This window comes from Bufo bufo, chromosome 10 (genome assembly GCF_905171765.1).
Source record: "Bufo bufo chromosome 10, aBufBuf1.1, whole genome shotgun sequence".
NCBI classification, from domain to species: Eukaryota; Metazoa; Chordata; class Amphibia; order Anura; family Bufonidae; genus Bufo; species Bufo bufo.
The window spans coordinates 99,255,874-99,274,290 of NC_053398.1; the positions used below are offsets into that span (position 1 = coordinate 99,255,874).

General features: G+C 46.1%; 1 protein-coding gene across 1 annotated transcript in view; it reads right to left on the reverse strand.

Annotated features, from left to right (window-relative positions):
- ADCY7 (adenylate cyclase 7) overlaps positions 1-18,417 on the reverse strand; it is a 201,827-nt gene that overhangs the window by 66,546 nt on the left and 116,864 nt on the right. Inside the window, exon 4 of the mRNA XM_040410723.1 lies at positions 10,513-10,674. Coding sequence (XP_040266657.1) covers positions 10,513-10,674 — 162 coding nt within the window. The remainder of the gene's footprint in view (positions 1-10,512; positions 10,675-18,417) is intronic.

Here is an 18,417-nt window from a genome sequence, read left to right on the forward strand (position 1 = left end):
CAATGTAAATAAGACCCTCCCAGTCAGACCTCAGATCAGACCCCCAATGTGAATGACCCCCCAGACCTCAGATCAGAGCTCCAATATGAATAAGACCCCCCCATTCAAACCGCCAATGTGAATGACCCCCAGATCAGAATCCCATGCTCAAAGCAAATAAAAAAATCAACTTACCTCTCCTGCTACGGACGCCACCGCAGCTCCTAGGATCCAGCTCTCTTCTTCTGTGGGGATCACGAGGACTATTTCATATAGCTTTTTTTTTCAGACTTGGCCCATAGGGTACTGAGTGTCCACAATGTATGTGTTGGATTTCTATAGCAGCAAAATCCACACCAAATGATTTTGTCCAGAATTCGTTGTGGGTTTGCTATCGATTTCACCCTCTGCCTTGCAAAGGGTAAAATCCATGGCCGAAATATGCAACATAAATTGTCATTCTGCAGATTTCAAATTCACATCGCATGTCAAATTATGTGCAGAATTTATCGTGGAAATTTTCCAGTAATTTGCAGATTTGTTAAAATGTCATCCCTTTTGTTGCTACTACAAATGCTGCAGATTTTCTGCAAGCAATGCCGCTGAGGACAATGTATATGCACCACGTGAGGCGTCCCCTTACGTTGTACAGATGCTGCCTCACAACACAGATTTGATATGATAGCAATAATGTAATAAAGAGAACTGGAGAGAGATGAGCCGTGTGAACCAATGCAAAGCCAATGAGCTCACGGGAAGACTGATAATTACAGAGGACGAGCACTCAACACCAGGAAAAGGAATACTGCTCTTTATAATGAAAAACGCTGTAATCTAAATTCACATTAACCCCTTAGTGACCAGCCTGTGTTGGGTCTTAGTGATCAAGAAATGATTTATTTATTTATTTTTTATTGTCGCATTCCAAGAGCTATAACTTTGAAGCCATATATGGGCTTGGTTTTTTTTTGCGGGTCAAGGTGTCCTTTTTAATGGCACCATGGCAAGCAGTCTCATTCACTTCAATGGGACAGCTCCTTCCTATTCAAGTGTATACTACAGAGACGTCCCATTGAAGTGAATGAGACAGCTTAGGTGTAGTTAACAGCAAGCAGGTAAACAATGAAGGGAAGGCTGCCCCCGCGAATGTGATATTGATGACCTATCGTAAGGATAGGTCATCAATATTAAGATCCCGGAAAACCTCTTTAATTATCTATTCTTAGGATAGGCCATTAATATCAAAATCTCAGAAAACCCCCTTCCCGCCCAGTGCCATACATGTACGGCACAGAGTGGGTCTTTAAAGATGGCATCCGCTTCTGAGCGCGGAGGGCGCCATAGCCGCCAGGGTGCTTGCTGGGCTAATGCATGTGTTTGACAATTTTGTCGATCGCATACATTTAACCCCTCAGATGCCATGGTAAAAAAAAAAAAAAAAAACATCATGGGCATAATTGCATGTGAAAACGCCCCTATTATTAAAATAGAAAAATATTTATTCCATACGGTAAATGGCGAAATGGAACAAATAAGTAAAAATGGCCGATTTGCCGTTTTTTTGGGGTCAACACCTCCCACAAAAAGTTGAACAAAAAGTGATCAAAAAGTCATACACACCCCAAAATGGTATCAATAAAAAGTACAGATCGCCTCGCAAAAATTTAGTCCACAGACAGCTCCGTATACATAGCTACAAAAAAGTTATAGGGGTCAGAACATGGCAACGAAAAGAAAAAACTAATCTTTTTCAAGGTTTTTATTGTTAAAACACAATAAAAACTATACATCGCCGTAATTGTACTGACCAGGAGAATGAAATTAACAGGTCAGCACAGGGAACGCCACAAAAGCCAAACCCATAAAACTGGCAGATTTCTGTTAGTTTTTTTCCAATTTCACCCCATTTAGAATTTGTTTCCAGCTCCCCAATACGTTGTATGTGAGATTAAATGATGCACAACTTGTCCCACAAGAAACAAACCCTCCAACGGGTATGTAACCGAAAAAATAAAAAAAGTTATGGTCCTAGAAAGGCAAGGAGTGCAAAAACAAAAAAACTCTGGGGGTGAAAAGGGTTAAGGCCTGTTAGTGACCGCAATCACTAAAGAGTTAAAGGAAATTTGAAAGAATCAGAAATCCCCAATGCGCAATGCCAGCAAATGAAGCATGTATGGACACCATTTGAATAAACGCATTTTACTCTGCAGACGCTTGTGTAACATGAAGGTGCAATTATACTCAATAAAATGAAGCTTTTATTAGCAGCGTTTCTTAGCACTATAAATGTACTGGAAGTTTTTATATTATTTCCAGTTTAACAAAATGGTTGCCCCCAGTCATATCCAACAACCAGCATTAATGGGTCACTGCCCTCTTGACTTCAAACTCTGCTGTTAGATAGCGCATGCAGGGGATTAAAGTTCTAAAGAAAAGGATCTTTAGAAACATACTGCTGGCTATGTTAAGGTAATACTGGTGGTTTGTGAGGTGTTTTTTAGGTTACAGGCTCCCTTTAAATTGGTGGAGTCTAAGCGCCGAGACCCCCACCGATCGCAAGAATGAGGAGCAAGACCACTGCAGAAGACGGAATTGAGATGAGCCCATAGGAAGCATGTTCCCTGCTGGTACAGCCTGCCGGATCACCGCCGCTAGTGTGCAACTAGCCTTAGGGTAGCAGTGATAGTTCAGTTCCACTACCTCACAAAGCAGAGTCTTACTGTATGCCTATGTGATGCAGCCTCAGCCTGTCTCCTCTGCCTCCTGAATGTGATAGCTTTCTTCCTGCCAGCTCTTACAAGCAGGAGAGATCGAGTTGTCGCCACTGAGGAAGCCAGAGAGCGAAACCCGGGTCGGGCAGGAACGTTACGGTTTTTACCTTTGTGATATGCCTTTTGTCTACTATCGCTTGTGAGTAGAATAAAACCTTTTAAACCAACTTTTAAGAGGGTGCTTCACTATTTGCCAATTATCTTAACCCTGCAGAGGAGGCGGTCTGGGGAGGATCGAATCCTTTGGGTGAGGAGGATAGAGGCTGGTGCCCTGTTTCATTCACCTGTGAACCGGATGATATAATCTCAAGCAGCCCGGTTTCAAAATTTCCATTACTCGATTATCCAGTGTGAACTACCTACCACACTACATCGGAACCAGCAGCGCAAGTAACTGTCTGTGTTGGGACACAGGACTGACTTTTATATTTTATTTTATAGGAGAGATTGAAAAGCAGTGTGAAGCTGTATATCATAGAAATACACTGGAGATTCTGTAAACAGCACACATGGGTAGTATAGACAGTTTAAGGGAAATTGTATAACTCTACAGCTAATCATTGTACGGGTTCACCTGCTGAATCACTACACTTCTGGTCTCTTAAAGGGAACTTGTCATCAACTTTATGCTGACTGTACTGAGGGCAGTATAAATTAGTGACAGAAATGCTGATGTCAGCGGTGTGTCAAACATCAGCTAAAAGTAAGTGGTTGACGAGAACCAGCAACATAATCATTGCAGCACAGGGCTTGAAAAGAGTCAAATCTACCTGAGAAGAGTCCTGGTTATTCCTAATCTCCTGCTCTCTCACCATCTGCTGATGATTGGCAGTTCTCTCCTAGAGAGAAAGGGAGAAAACTAGGTAGAAGACTGTCAGTCATCAGCAGGTGGGCAGGAGAGCAGGAATTCATGAATAATCAGGACTCTTCTCAGGTAGATTTGACTCTTTTCAAGGCCTGGGCTGCAATGATTATGAGGCTGGTTCTGGTCAACCACTGACTTTTAGCTGATGTGTGACACACCGCTGACATCAGCATTTCTGTCACTACTTTATACTGCCCTCAGTACGGTCAGCATAAAGTTGATGACAGGTTCCCTTTAAATAAGACAGCTGGCACCTATCTCTCCAGACTCCCCCATACAAATACATAATCGGTTAATAGATGCTAATGTAATCTTGTGGTTCACAACGTCACACCGTGGGGATACTGAAAGTCTCCTACATAGACAGTTGGGAGGCTGCAGCATGTCCTGAATTCAACTGTATCTGGGTCTTGAGGACACAGATAATGTTGAGTTGTGGTTTCGTCGCGATTCACTGCAAAAACTGTGCTATACAATGAGCTCTAGATGTGTGTAGGAGAGGGTAAAGGACCTTCCAGATATGATTTGTTGTTCATGTCACATTATCATTATCTCAAAGGTTCTTAACCCACGAAAGACTACAAAGCTGAGAAGGAGAACATACAGCAGCCTGTAAGTAAAAAAGTGCCTGTGTGTGAGTCTCTGTGTGTCTATCGGTCTGTATGTGTCTGTGTAGTGTTAGTGCTCCTTTTTAGTGTACACTACAGGGGGTATTATACCTACTGGGGGCACTAAAGGGAGAATTGTATCTACTGGGGGTACTAGAGTGAGCATTATAACTACTGTGAGCACTATAAGGGACATCATAACTACTGGGGGCTTTGCAGGGACCTTATGGAGGGTCTTTTTTTTTTTTTTACTACTGGGGGCACTTTAGGGGCCCTATTACTACCGGGTGTTCTGTGGGGGCATTACTATTAATGGGCACTAGTAGGGCACTACTACTAATAGGGAAACTATTAGCACTGGAGTACTACTACTAATAAGGACAATCTAGTTGAGAATTATTATTGGTGTGACTTTTAAGAGCACTCTGGGGACTATCTGTATGGCACTTATTATATAAATACAGAATTTTGGGCCATTGGGGAGCACAGTGGGCACAGTATTGGGGGTAGCAGCTGGATAATACTGTTGGTACAGAAGGAGTGTGAGGATGATAGAAAAGTGAGGAACCTATCTTGTGTAGCAAACTCTGCAGAGACGAGATGCGGCTGAAAGAAGTTGTCATGTGTTGCCTGGGCTAAATTGATCAAATGAGGACAGAGAATGTCTACATTAAGGTCATACATAAGAGGTATGTGGTGCTGTATTCTCCTTTATGTATGATAGTGGTGAATTTCCATCCAAATATGCCTTAAGTACTAGGAATGAGTGTGGGGGGGGGGGGGGGGGGGGGTTGGATTAAAAATCGAACACATCTGCATTGGGGCTTGTTCTCGAATCTTTAGAAACCCTAGCAATGGCCTTGTTGAATACCATAGTAGATCCGGGAGCCGTCAGCTCCCTGCTTCACCATTCCCTGGCCTGTGCTCTCTGACCCCAGCAGTCAGGAGCGATACAGTGACGTCATGACACCGGCTTAGCTGACAGGCCAGGGGTGATGTGCTCTGCTCATCACGGGAACAGGGCTGGGGGTGTATTACTTTTTTATTTTATTAAAACTATATGGGCAACACTATTATAAGGGGGCAGAATTATTCTGAGGGGGCACTAAAGGGGCAGCACTATTGTCAGGGGAGATTTTTGACAGAAAATGCGTAAAACATTTTCTCCCATTTTCAGCTACACAAAGATATCAGAAATGTGCAACAGCAGAAATAATCTCGTGTGAAAGATTCTGCATGAAGGTTGCAATGTCCCACTGCGACACCACATCTAATGATGATGCCACACGACTGCCCAACATGTGTGCGACTGGGATTAGCTTGTGGCCTCTCTGCGATTTGGCTAGTTTTTTTTTGTTTTTTTTTAACTGCCAAACCCCACAATTATCCGAGCCCTAGCCTTATAGGCGAGAGGTGATTTGTTCATGCATTTCGGTAACAGCCTGTTTAATATTCCCTGCACAACCAAACAAAATGGAAGTGGGGGGTTTAAGCAGAGAGGATTCAGATGTGAAAAATCAAAGAGGTCAACTTTACATCACATTCAGTGTAACCAGAGTACAAGCCTTCCTACAGGAACAGACATGCAGCATGTACGTCATCACTTCCTCATTCTTCACTTTCTGAAGACTGGGCAAGAAACTTGCAAATAATTAGATTCCAGTTCAAACACTATGTGATGCCTACAGAAGAGACTCGGCAAACGCCAAAGATGGAGGCTATGCCCCCACCACCTCAAGGCCCTGCACTAGGCATAACACATTATATACTGTTTCTCCTGGAGTGTTCCTTTTAGGTTCCATTCACCTGTCTGTAGTTTGGGGTCCGCATCCAAAACTGCGGAACATGTGCCGACCCATTCATTTCAATGGGGCCGCATGGTAGCAGTGGTGCAGGGTAATTACAGCTTCATCCTATTCAGGTAAAGGGGATGACAGCTTTTATTACCCTGCACCACTGCTACTATGTAAATAGCGTGAAGGGAAACACGGAAGAGGCTGCAGCACAGATATGAGCGCTGAGGGAAAATTTGATTTACGGCGAAGCCAAATTTCCTTGTGCTTCGTGTTAGCGAATCGATTTTCCCTGAAATGGTGTAAAAAAATATATTTATATCTTGATTGAAATCTCGCATGAAATCCCGTGTGCGGTGACGTATGACATCACCGCGCTGGCCGACGTGATGATGTCATCACAGGCTGCATGATATTTCGTGCCAGATCTTCAATCAAGATGGCGTTAGCCGGCCCGTCACGAGCAAATGGATGAAGTAAGTATCATCATTTTTAAAAATTATTTTACACTGTATTATTGCTGTCAGAGGCTGCGATCAGCTATGAACACGGCATCTGAGGGGTACAATGATGGCTCCCTGTCATTGCACCCACTACTTACAAAGAAATGTGCTTCCTGACACAGTAATTCATCACTAAGGCCTCCTGCACACGACAGTATTTTTTCACGGTCCGCAAAACGGGGTTCCGTTGGTCCGTGATCCGTGACCGTTTTTTCGTCCGTGGGTCTTCCTCGTTTTGGTGTCCGCCTGGCCGTGCGGAGCCAAACGGATCCGTCCTGACTTACAATGCAAGTCAATGTGGACGGATCCGTTTGACGTTGACACAATATGGTGCAATTGCAAACGGATCCGTCCCCCTTCGACTTTTAATGTAAAGTCAGGAGTTAATATACCATCGGATCGTAGTTTTCTCCAATCCGATGGTATATTTTAACTTGAAGCGTCCCCATCACCATGGGAACGCCTCTATGTTAGAATATACCATCGGATTTGAGTTACATCGTAAAAACTCATATCCGACAGTATATTCTAACACAGAGGCGTTCCCATGGTGATGGGGACGCTTCAAGTTAGAATATACTACGAACTGTGTACATGACTGCCCCCTGCTGCCTGGCAGCACCCGATCTCTTACAGGGGGCTGTGATCAGCACAATTAACCTTTCAGGTGCCGCACCTGAAGGGGTTAATTGTGCGTATTATAGCCCCCTGTAAGAGATCAGGGGCTGCCAGGCAGCAGGGGGCAGACCCCCCTCCCTCCCCAGTTTGAATATCATTGGTGGCCAGTGTGTGCGGCCCCCCCCCCCCCCCCGGCCCCCCTCTCTCTATTGTATTATCATTGGTGGCCAGTGTGCCCCCCCGGCCCCCCCTCTATTGTATTAATATCATTGGTGGCCAGTGTGCGGCCTCCCCTCTCTCCTCCCCCCCCCCGATCATTGGTGGCAGCGGACAGTTCCGATCGGAGTCCCAGTTTAATTGCTGGGGCTCCGATCGGTAACCATGGCAACCAGGACGCTACTGCAGTCCTGGTTGCCATGGTTACTTAGCAATATTAGAAGCATCATACTTACCTGCTGCGCTGTCTGTGACCGGCCGGGAGCTCCTCCTACTGGTAAGTGACAGGTCTGTGCGGCGCATTGCTTAATGATCTGTCACTTACCAGTAGGAGGAGCTCCCGGTCACAGACAGCGCAGCAGGTAAGTATGATGCTTCTAATATTGCTAAGTAACCATGGCAACCAGGACTGCAGTAGCGTCCTGGTTGCCATGGTTACCGATCGGAGCCCCAGCGATTAAACTGGGACTCCGATCGGAACTCTCCGCTGCCACCAATGATCGGGGGGGGGGAGGCCGCACACTGGCCACCAATGATATTAATACAGTAGAGGGGGGACGCACACTGGCCACCAATAATAATACAATAGAGGGAGGGGGGGGCGCACACTGGCCACCAATAATAATACAATAGAGGGAGGGAGGGGGGCCGCACACTGGCCACCAATGATAATACAATAGAGGGAGGGAGGGGGGGCCGCACACTGGCCACCAATGATAATACAATAGAGGGAGGGGGAGCCGGGGGGGGCGCACACTGGCCACCAATGATAATACAATAGAGGGAGCGGGGGGGCGCACTGGCTACCAATGATATTAATACAATAGAGGGAGGGGGTGCCGGGGGGGGCGCACTGGCCACCAATGAAATTAAAACTGGGGAGGGAGGGGGGTCTGCCCCCTGCTGCCTGGCAGCCCCTGATCTCTTACAGGGGGCTATGATACGCACAATTAACCCCTTCAGGTGCGGCACCTGAGGGGTTAATTGTGCGGATCACAGCCCCCTGTAAGAGATTGGGTGCTGCCAGGCAGCAGGGGGCAGTCATGTACACAGTTCGTAGTATATTCTAACTAGAAGCGTCCCAATCACTATGGGAACGCCTCTGTGTTAGAATATACTGTCGGATTTGAGTTTTCACGAAGTGAAAACTCAGCTCTGAAAAAGCTTTTATGCAGACGGATCTTCGGATCCGTCTGTATGAAAGTAGCCTACGGACACGGATCACGGACACGGATGCCAATCTTGTGTGCATCCGTGTTTTTTCACGGACCCATTGACTTGAATGGGTCCGTGAACCGTTGTCCGTCCAAAAAATAGGACAGGTCGTTTGCATGAGGCCTAAGTGAATTGTTTTGTAAAATTTGTCGAAGCAGCCGACTTGAATACTTTTGAATACTTCGCTCATCTCTAGTTATGGCCCCTTGTAACAGCCTATCAGTGGGGGTGCTGGGAGTCCGATCCCCACCAATCTGATATTCATGGCCTATACTGAGGATAGGTCATCGGTATTGTAAAGCTGGAATACCCTGCAAAGGCTCAGGATGATCAGACCCACTCTAACCTATACAAAAATGTCCTTGATCAAATCATCATTACCGCCAGCATTAGTAGCGCTGTGACCTGAGGCTTGTGATTAAAAAATGAACTCCATTAGAAAAACGGCAATAATTCATTTACAGTAATTAGAATGGAAAACTATACTAGTACTTAAAATACTAATAATGTGTTTTCAGTTTGGGCTTCAGCTCCCCTTTCCGACTGGGAATTCTGTGCGCCTGCGCTGTTAAACTGAGAGCTTACTCTAAACTTTCACACACTCCTTCTAAGGGGCGGGGCAATCCGAGAAGGAGGTCACAGGATCGGCAGACGTAACGTCATGCCGCATCACTCTACCTCGGATAGTCACATGACTGCAGGGAGTCATGTGACATTATAGTTTCATATCACTGCACAACCCCTTTAATGCTGGCAGTGTGCACCCACCAGTGATTGACAATTCCATCCCTAGGAGAAAATGGTCAATCATTATCAGATGGGCAGGGAAAGGGGGATCTCACGAACAACCAGGACTCTTCTCTGGCAGTCCTTGACTCTTTTTGGGTGAGAAGAGATGCGCTTTATGTGAAGGGAGGTACAAAGGGGCAGGTGCGGACATGACGGGTCCACGGCGTTGGCTCAGGTCCGGTCTCCAGTCTCATTGTAGCAGAAACAGCAATCAGTAAAGGTACACGGCGCTGCAAAACTTCCAACAAAAGTGGTATTTTAACAATTTTTATTTCTTTTCTGGGTTACAACTACGCGTTTCAAGGATGGAACATCCCCTTCATCAGGTTCACTGGCAACAAGGTTAAAAAAAATTAAAATACCATTTTCTTTGGAAATTCTGCAGCGAAACGTAACTTTGCTGATTTGTGTTTCGTTTTGGGTGTGCACAGCCGGCATTAAAGTGTAAGCTGGGTGACAGACCATTGAAATCAGCGTGCCTGTCACTACTTTAGGGCAGCATAAAGGACATAACAGGCCCCCTTTAATGGCTGTCCATTACATGCATTGGGGACTTGGAGGTACTTGACATGGCTCTTAGGCTAACTTCACACGACTAAGTGTTTTGCAAGGCCGTCGCTATATAGAGAATGCCTATTCTTGTCTGAGAGTGCAGACATAAATAGGACATGCTCTATATTTTTTGCGGGGTCGCGGAATGGAACAACGCGTGCTGTCCGCATCTTTTGCGGCCCCGTTGAAATGAATGGGTCTGCATCCATTCCGCAAAATTGCATCCTTATGGACATAGGGATAGAGTGCTATAGAGAGAAATACATTACTTTGATGGTCTCTCACCTGCACTGACATTGGGCGAGGGGAGACCCAATTACAGGCTCGGCAGTATAGCTGCTGAGGCAAACATATGACGCCTGGCAAGTATCATGCTATTCTAATTAATAGGTCAGGAGTCCTATGGATCATTCGTCACCTCTGCCACCCAAGTTGCGTCTTTCAATACTCGATGACAGATTGTGCGGGGCAGTATAAGTGGAGGTACATCATAACAATATAGAAGTACAAAAAGGTACAAATCTTTGCAGTTTGGAAGCTTTAAAACCTGAGATATCTGGAATGTATCACCTTAGTCTTTCTGGTCATGGTAAATGAGATTACCTCAAATGCAATGGTGTCACGGGTGTTTTGGTACGTCATGACGGTGATACTAATGACAACAATGTGGGACATTCCGGAGAGGATACTGATAATCAGGCAGCCTCGCATCCCCAAGGGCAGCATGGTGTACACCGAGAACGTTATAAACAGGAAGAAGGGCACCTAAAAGAGACAAACAGAAGGTCATGAAATACACATTGTCTGGATGAACATAGAAACTAGAGCCCCCTCATTTACTTATATAGTATGGGTATATACTGGACGTACAGACATGGTCAGCAGTCTCTATCCCAGTAGGGCTCACAGTCTAATGTCCCGTCTCTCACACACATTCTGCATTAATAATTCTGCTTCTGTTACTACAAAGAGATGGTTTGCACTAGTGTCACAAATAGTGTACCAGTGCAGTAAAGAAGGGGTCATCCAACCCCTATCATGACCCCTCAATGCCCAGGCCCCTTGTATACATTATACTCACCTGCTCCCCGTCACCTGCGTCGTTCTGCGTCCAGCGACGGGCGGGGAGCAGACAATAGTTGTTTTTAATCTGAGTGACGGGGTGATGCAGCTATGGCCGTGCAGGGGTCCGGGGCGACGTGGGTGCCTGGGAGCAGGTAAGTATAATCCATACAAGGGGCCCAGGCATTGGGGAAGGGTCATTATAGGGGTTGGATAACTCCTTAAAAGGGAATGCGCATCACTGAAAATGTGTTCACCTACTTAAAGGGTTTCTACCATCAGAATTATTGTGATGTAGCTGACTGACAGCGATGTGCTAATGTCAGCACTACATAACAGTGTGTTTTTTGCATTTGTCCCTGCAGCCGTTTTGCGAAAATACACACTTTTATAAATATGCTAATGAGCCTCTAGGTGCTATGTGGGCATCGATTTAGCACCTAGAGGCTCCGTCCACTCACCCTTTATCCCGCCCAGGTCCTCCGTTCTGCGCGCCCCGCTCCTCTTGATTGATGTCGTTGAGGAAATCCCGCGCCTGTGCCGTTCACTTCTGTATTCGACGCAGGCGCGGTGAGTGAAGGCTGCTCTCCTGATGCCGGATTCCTCACTGCGCCTGCGCCGACTATGTCACAGTGAGGAAGCCGGCACCAGGAGCGCGGCCTTCACTCACTGCGCCTGCGTCGAATACAGAAGTGAACGGCACAGGCGCGGGATTTCCTCAACGATGCATGGAACTTGGACATCAATCAAGAGAAGCGGGGCGGGCAGAACAGGGGACCTGGGCGGGATAAAGGGTGAGTGGCCCGAGCCTCTAGGTGCTGAATCGACGCCCACATAGCACCTAGACGCTCATTAGCATATTTATAAAAGTGTGTATTTTCGCAAAACGGCTGCAGGGACAAATGTTAAAAAACACACTGTTATGTAGTGCTGACATTAGCACATCGCTATATCAGTCAGCTACATCACAATAATTCTGATGGTAGAAACCCTTTAAAACCAGATAGCAACACTGATCCTTTTTCTCTCATTAGTTTTTATTTTCCTATAGCAGATTTTTTTATTCTATTTCCTGAATGGGATTATGGGGGTCATGCCACTTTCCCTTTATCAGTAAGGCAAGCTCAGTGCCCGGACTAAACCCTCACAAACATGGAAAGACCATACAAACTCCATGCAGATGTTGTCCCCGATTACACTGGAAATAGCAGAAGAGCAGGCTGGACCAATGATGACCCCGGGGGACGTGTCACAGACTACCTCAGGCGAGGCCATGCATCTAAACTGTAGGGACAGATCACAGCTCTAAAGCTGAAAAGGTAAAATAAAGAGCTGACATTGTAAGGTAACCCATAAATACTGGCTGTGAACCACGGAAGGCTGGACCCCATGAGAGGGCGCAAATATTTCTCAGACTTTGGCAGGGTGTGCACGATATTGCATCACAGATTATATATGCTGAAGTATTCCTACACCGCATTTGTTCTCGGTATTTAAAACCTCAAGCACAAAATATTGGACATTTCTGTTTCTGAATCTACAGACCTCACATCCGCTTTCATCGTTAAAGGGAATCTGTCGCCTCTGGACATATAAATTAGAGATGTGGAGTGAGCCGAACTATTCATGTAGGACTATATATCTATAAATGAAGAGCACGGACGGGGTGGCACTGCTCAGCCTCCTCCACAAACCAACAGCTGTGACCGGACTTCGACAACTGGCAGCGCTCTGCCCTCATCGTCCTTTGAATAGGAACAGATACATAGAAAAATCGTGCGGCACTCACCAAAATGTGAAGTAATGTTCTTTATTCCACGGATAAAAGCGTAACAGTCATAGAGTGGACCACACACTGTAGGGAGGTGTTTGCCTGCAGTGTGTGGTCCGCCCTATGCCTGTTACGCTTTTATCCGTGGAATAAAGAACATTACTTCACATTTTGGTGAGTGCCGCACGATTTTTCTATGTATCTGTTCATATTCATGTAGGACTGCCCTTGACGGGGAATTTAAGGGAATCTGCCCCTTTAATTATCATATAGCTTATAGATGCAACAATTCTGTGCTGATACACTTCCTAATCTCTCATTACAGCGGTCAGAGAGTATTTTTGTGATAAATCTACTATATACTGTAGACTTGTACAGCAATTTATATGATCCTCAGGACGGGTCATCAATATCAGATCGGTGGGGTTCCGACACCTGGCACCCCCGCCATTCAGCTGTTTGAAGAGGAGGTGGCGCTCCATGCGAGTGCCGATTCCTGTTCATTACGCTGCCCGTTGTCTTGGAAGTTTCGGCAGTGGAGTGTACTGACGAGTACTTGTTTCATTCAAGCGAATGTAGTTAAACTGCACAACTGAGACTTCTGAGACGACGTGTAGTGTAACGAAAAGGAAGCAGCGCTCGCATGGAGGGCCACCTCCACCCCAAACAGCTGGTCGGCGGGGGTGCCGAGTGTCAGACACCCAATAATCAAATATTGATGACCTATGCTGAGGATACGTCATCAATATAAAACCCCTGCAAAACCTCTTTAAGGTCCTAATAATATTAGTGTATTGTCAGCCGAACCCGCCAAAAATGTCAGGTTTGTGTGTGTAATGTAATGTGTGTGGGCAGCTCCCGACTCCCAACAGATGAGGTTGGGGAAGAGAAGGATTGGGTACATGAATACTTTCCCCCCTGATCCTTTTGTTCCCCTGGAGATAACCTCCCGCCAGAAGTGAATGGCAGCAGCTGTCACCCCCTCTTTCCATTGAATTCACCTACATGTATATATAGGAGCCTGGAGGGAGTCGGGAGAGATAGCTGTTGGCCTAACGACAAATATTGAATGTGTATGGCCGCCCTTAGATTTTAAAGATAAGATGCCTGCTGCCTACCTAGAGGGAGTTCTGTTATTGACTGCAGGCAGCCAGAATGATGACTACTAAATATATGGCTATATAGGAGATCTGGAAATCTGCATCAGAATAAGAGAGCTGCTATGAAGAGAAATGTAAAATATTGCCTGGAAGAACAACATTTTTGTAAAATAGCCAGGATGGGTAAAAAAATCATCACTTCTCAGCTCATTGATCGACTGCCTTTAAAATGTTGTCCCGGTCCTTACTGTTGTCCACTTCCTGATCCAGAAAACACAGGAAATTGTGTTCCCCCAGACAAACCCTTGCAGCGTCCCACTACGTGTGTGGGGGCACTGCTTAAAAGTACTTTTTGATCTTAACAATTGCATTGTACAGTATGGTATAACTTTGCATTTATGTATCTGCAAAATCCCTGTTAACAGGCCTATTAGGTGTAATTTATACATCCCACCACTAGATGGGGATAAAGTTCAGGTCCTATATATCCCCAGGTCAGGCCTAGTTTAGGGAGTTCAGACCAGCAGATTAGGCAGATTTAGTGTGGAGTTCAGTTGAGACCACAGGTCAGTGTGAAGATCAGTAAGTAGACTGATACTGAGAGAGTGGAAAGTGCAGATCCAGCACTTCAGCTCTAAAGAGAAGTCTTAGCCCAGAAAGAGACAAGAGAAAAGGACAAATTCAAATTCATCCAAAGGACAAAAGCCGTAAACCAGGACCTTTGGGATATTCAGGTGAAGGATACCCTAGCCTCCGGCAACATCACCAGAAGTTCCACTGACATTGAAGTAACCCATTGCTCCAAAGCTACGAAACCTAAACAGCCTAAGGCCTCTTTCACACTACAGTATGTAGATTTCAGTGTTTTGCGTTCCGTTTTTCACGGATCCGTTTTTCCGTTTTTTTGTTTCCGTTGTGTTTCCGTTTCGGTTCCGTTTTTCCGTTCCGTTTTTCCGTATGGCATATACAGTAATTACATGGGCTGGGCAGAACATTTTCAATAGATGGTTCAGAAAAAACGGAACGGATACGGAAGACATACGGATGCATTTCCATATGTGTTCCGTTTTTTTTTTGCGGACCCATTGACTTTAATGGAGCCACGGAACGTGATTTGCGGCCAAATATAGGACATGTTCTACCTCTCAACGGAACGGAAAAACGTTAATGGAATGCATACGGAACACATTCCGTTTTTTTTGCGGAACCATTGAAATGAATGGTTCCGTATACGGACCGCAAAACGGAAAAAAAACCCGGTAGTGTGAAAGAGGCCTAAGGCTTAATTCACACGTCCGTGGTGTGTTGCGGACCCGCAAATTGCGGATCCGCAACACACCAGCCCGTCACCCCCATTGAAATGCCTATTCTTGTCCGCAAGCTGCGGACAAGAATAGGACATGCTCTATCTTTTTGCGGAGCTGCGGACCCAAAATCGGGGCCGCGCTCCGCAATTGCGGCTGCAGACAGCACACTGTGTGCTGTCCGCAACCATTCCGTCCCCATAGAGAATGAATGGGTCCGCACCCTTTCTGCAAAATTGCGGAAAGGATGCGGACACATTTTGCGGACGTGTGAATGGAGCCTAAAACTGTGGATTTGCATAATTAACTCTGTACCATCTAAAGACTGCATAATTGTACTGCTGCAACCAAAAGACATCCAAAGTAAAAGTTGTGAGTTGCATCTTACCACTGTCTACCTCATTATTACTACCTATGGTTGTACCACCATTAGGCTACTTTCACACTAGCGTTCAGAGCGGGTCCGTCTGATGTCTGCACAGACGGATCCGCTCCTATAATGCAGACGTTTGTATCCGTTCAGAACGGATCCGTCTGCATTATAGTTTAAAAAAAATTCTAAGTGTGAAAGTAGCCTGAACGGATCCGTCCAGACTTTACATTGAAAGTCAATGGGGGACGGATCCGCTTGAAGATTGAGCCATATGGTGTCATCTTCAAACGGATCCGTCCCCATTGACTTACATTGTAAGTCTGGACGGATCCGCTTGCCTCCGCACGGCCAGGCGGACACCCGCTTGCTGAGCGGAGGCTGAACGCTGCCACACTGATGCATTCTGAGCGGATCCGCGTCCACTCAGAATGCATTAGGGCAGTACGGATGCGTTCGGGGCCGCTTGTGAGACTCTTCAAACGGAGCTCACGAGCGAACACCCGAACGCTAGTGTGAAAGTAGCCTTAACGGTACTGGCGTCACGACAAAAACCATCAAGGAACTCAGCCGCAACAAGCACCCTAAGCACCCCTGACATCAAGGGCACCTCAACCACCATCTTGGCTGATGCTTCCTACCACAGAGCGTGCCCCGGAGGATTTTGTGCTGTCCACCTCAACACTGTGCTGCCAGACCAGGGAGGCTCTCTGCTAACCGTGAGTAAACTGATGAACTGTGTGTTATACTATTTGGCCCCTCATCGGTCCACCGTGCACCTCACGTGTTGCCCCTGCGACTGGCTGGCTGCACCCTCTAATCCTTTCCCAAATGACACCATTAGGCCTCTTGCACACAAACGTTGTGTGCCCGTGCATACGGCGGGTCCGCAATACACGGGCACTGGCCCGTGTGCACTCTAAGGTTGTTTCGATACCAAAATTTTAATTCGGTTTTGATACCATAAAAAAGTATTGCGATACTCCATACCATTCGATACCACGCAAAAAAAATAAAAACACCAAAAAAAGCTGTGTGCATTCCGCATTTTATGGAACGTTCAGCCCATAATAGAACAGTCCGAAACTATTTTTTGGGGGGACAAGGTGACAAAAAAAATGGCGAGTCGCGCAGTTTATTTTATTTTTTTCTGTTCCGGCGTTCACCGCATAGGACATTTTTTTTATATTTTAATAGTTTGGACTTTTCGGACGTGGCGATATGTAATATGTTTATTTATTTCTTGTTTATATATCTTATATGTAAAATTGGGAAAGGGGTTGATTTATACTTAATATTTTGGTGGGTTTTCTTTTCTTTTTATTTAATAACTATTTCCCCCCATAGTGGCTAGAACCTGGGATCTTTTAATCCCTTATCTATTCACCCTGATAGAGCTCTATCAGGTGAATAGGACTTTACACTCTCCCTGCTGCCCTGTGCTCTGTTCACACAGCAGCAGGGAGCTGACTATGGCAGCCAGGGCTTCAGTAACGTCCTGGCTGCCATGGTAACCGATCTTACACCAGGCTTACACTGCTGGGGCTCTGATCACAACTGCCACTGCCACCAATGAAGAGGAGGGGAGGGGACCCTGTGGCCACTGTCACCAATGATTTTAATACAGGAGGAGGGGTTGGGGGGCGCACTGCGCCACCAATGATTTTAATACTGGGGGATTGAGGGGGGGCGCACTGCACCACCAATGATTTTAATACTGGGGAGGAGGGCGCACTGCGACACCAATGATTTTAATACTGGGGGGATGGGGCGCACTGCACCACCAATGATTTTAATACTGGGGAGGAGGGCGCACTGCGCCACCAATGATAATTAGCATTTAATACAGGAGGCAGGTGCGGCACCTGAGGGGTTAACTGCCGCTGATCGCAGCTCCCCACCAGCACCCGCCTCCTGGATTTCTATTAAACGTTTATTTTCATTGGTGGTGCAGTGCGCCCACCTCTCTCTCCTCATTGGTGGCAGCGGCAGCAGCGGCACAGGGGGGAGGGAGGGAGTGCTTCCTTCTCTCCTGTGCTGCTGAGGAGAACATGGAGCGCACTGAGAGCAGCGTGCTCCATGTTTTCTGATACTAGACTGCGCAATAGCGAAGCTTAGTATCGAAAAAATGGCAAATCCTGGTGTCGAGGTCGATACCAGACATAAGTATTGATTGGGTATCGAAAATTCTATACCCAAAACAACCCTAGTGCACTCCGCATCACGGATGCGGACCCATTCACTTGAATGGGTCCGCAATCACGGAGATGCGGAACGGATACACGAATCGAACCCCACGGAAGCACTACGGAGTGCTTCCATGGTGTTTCTGTCCGTGCCTCCGGACCACAAAAAAATAGAACTTGTTCTATTTTTTTTGGCGGTGCGGACGGATCACGGACGCATTCAAGTTGAATGGGTCTCGATCCGTCCCAGCCACCACACGGACGTTGCCCGTGCATTGGGGACCGCAAATTGCGGTCCCCAATGCACGGAACGGATGCACAACATTCGTGTGCAGGAGGCCTTAAGAGAAAACAATTATTTTTAATACAAACAATTTTATTACTTAAAAGTTACACAACTTAAAATGCACTTATATTGTATACCTCCTGCATCGTTACAACCCATAAAATATGCATAAAAAAGCAGGAATGGAATTTCATTTCATTTATAATTAAACACCAATTTATGACTCTCACAATGCAGCAAAGAAAATACAGAAAAATATGCTGCGTGCTGCGGGTCCACATGAAGGTCAACATAATGAGTGCTGACAACTGGTCATTTTCCATGGTACTTGCTCTTTAAATGATGCTCGTAATGATATTGCTAATGGAGGTAATCCAAATCCACCTCATTGTGCTCTCTGATAATTCTCAGAGTTTCACAGCACAGAGA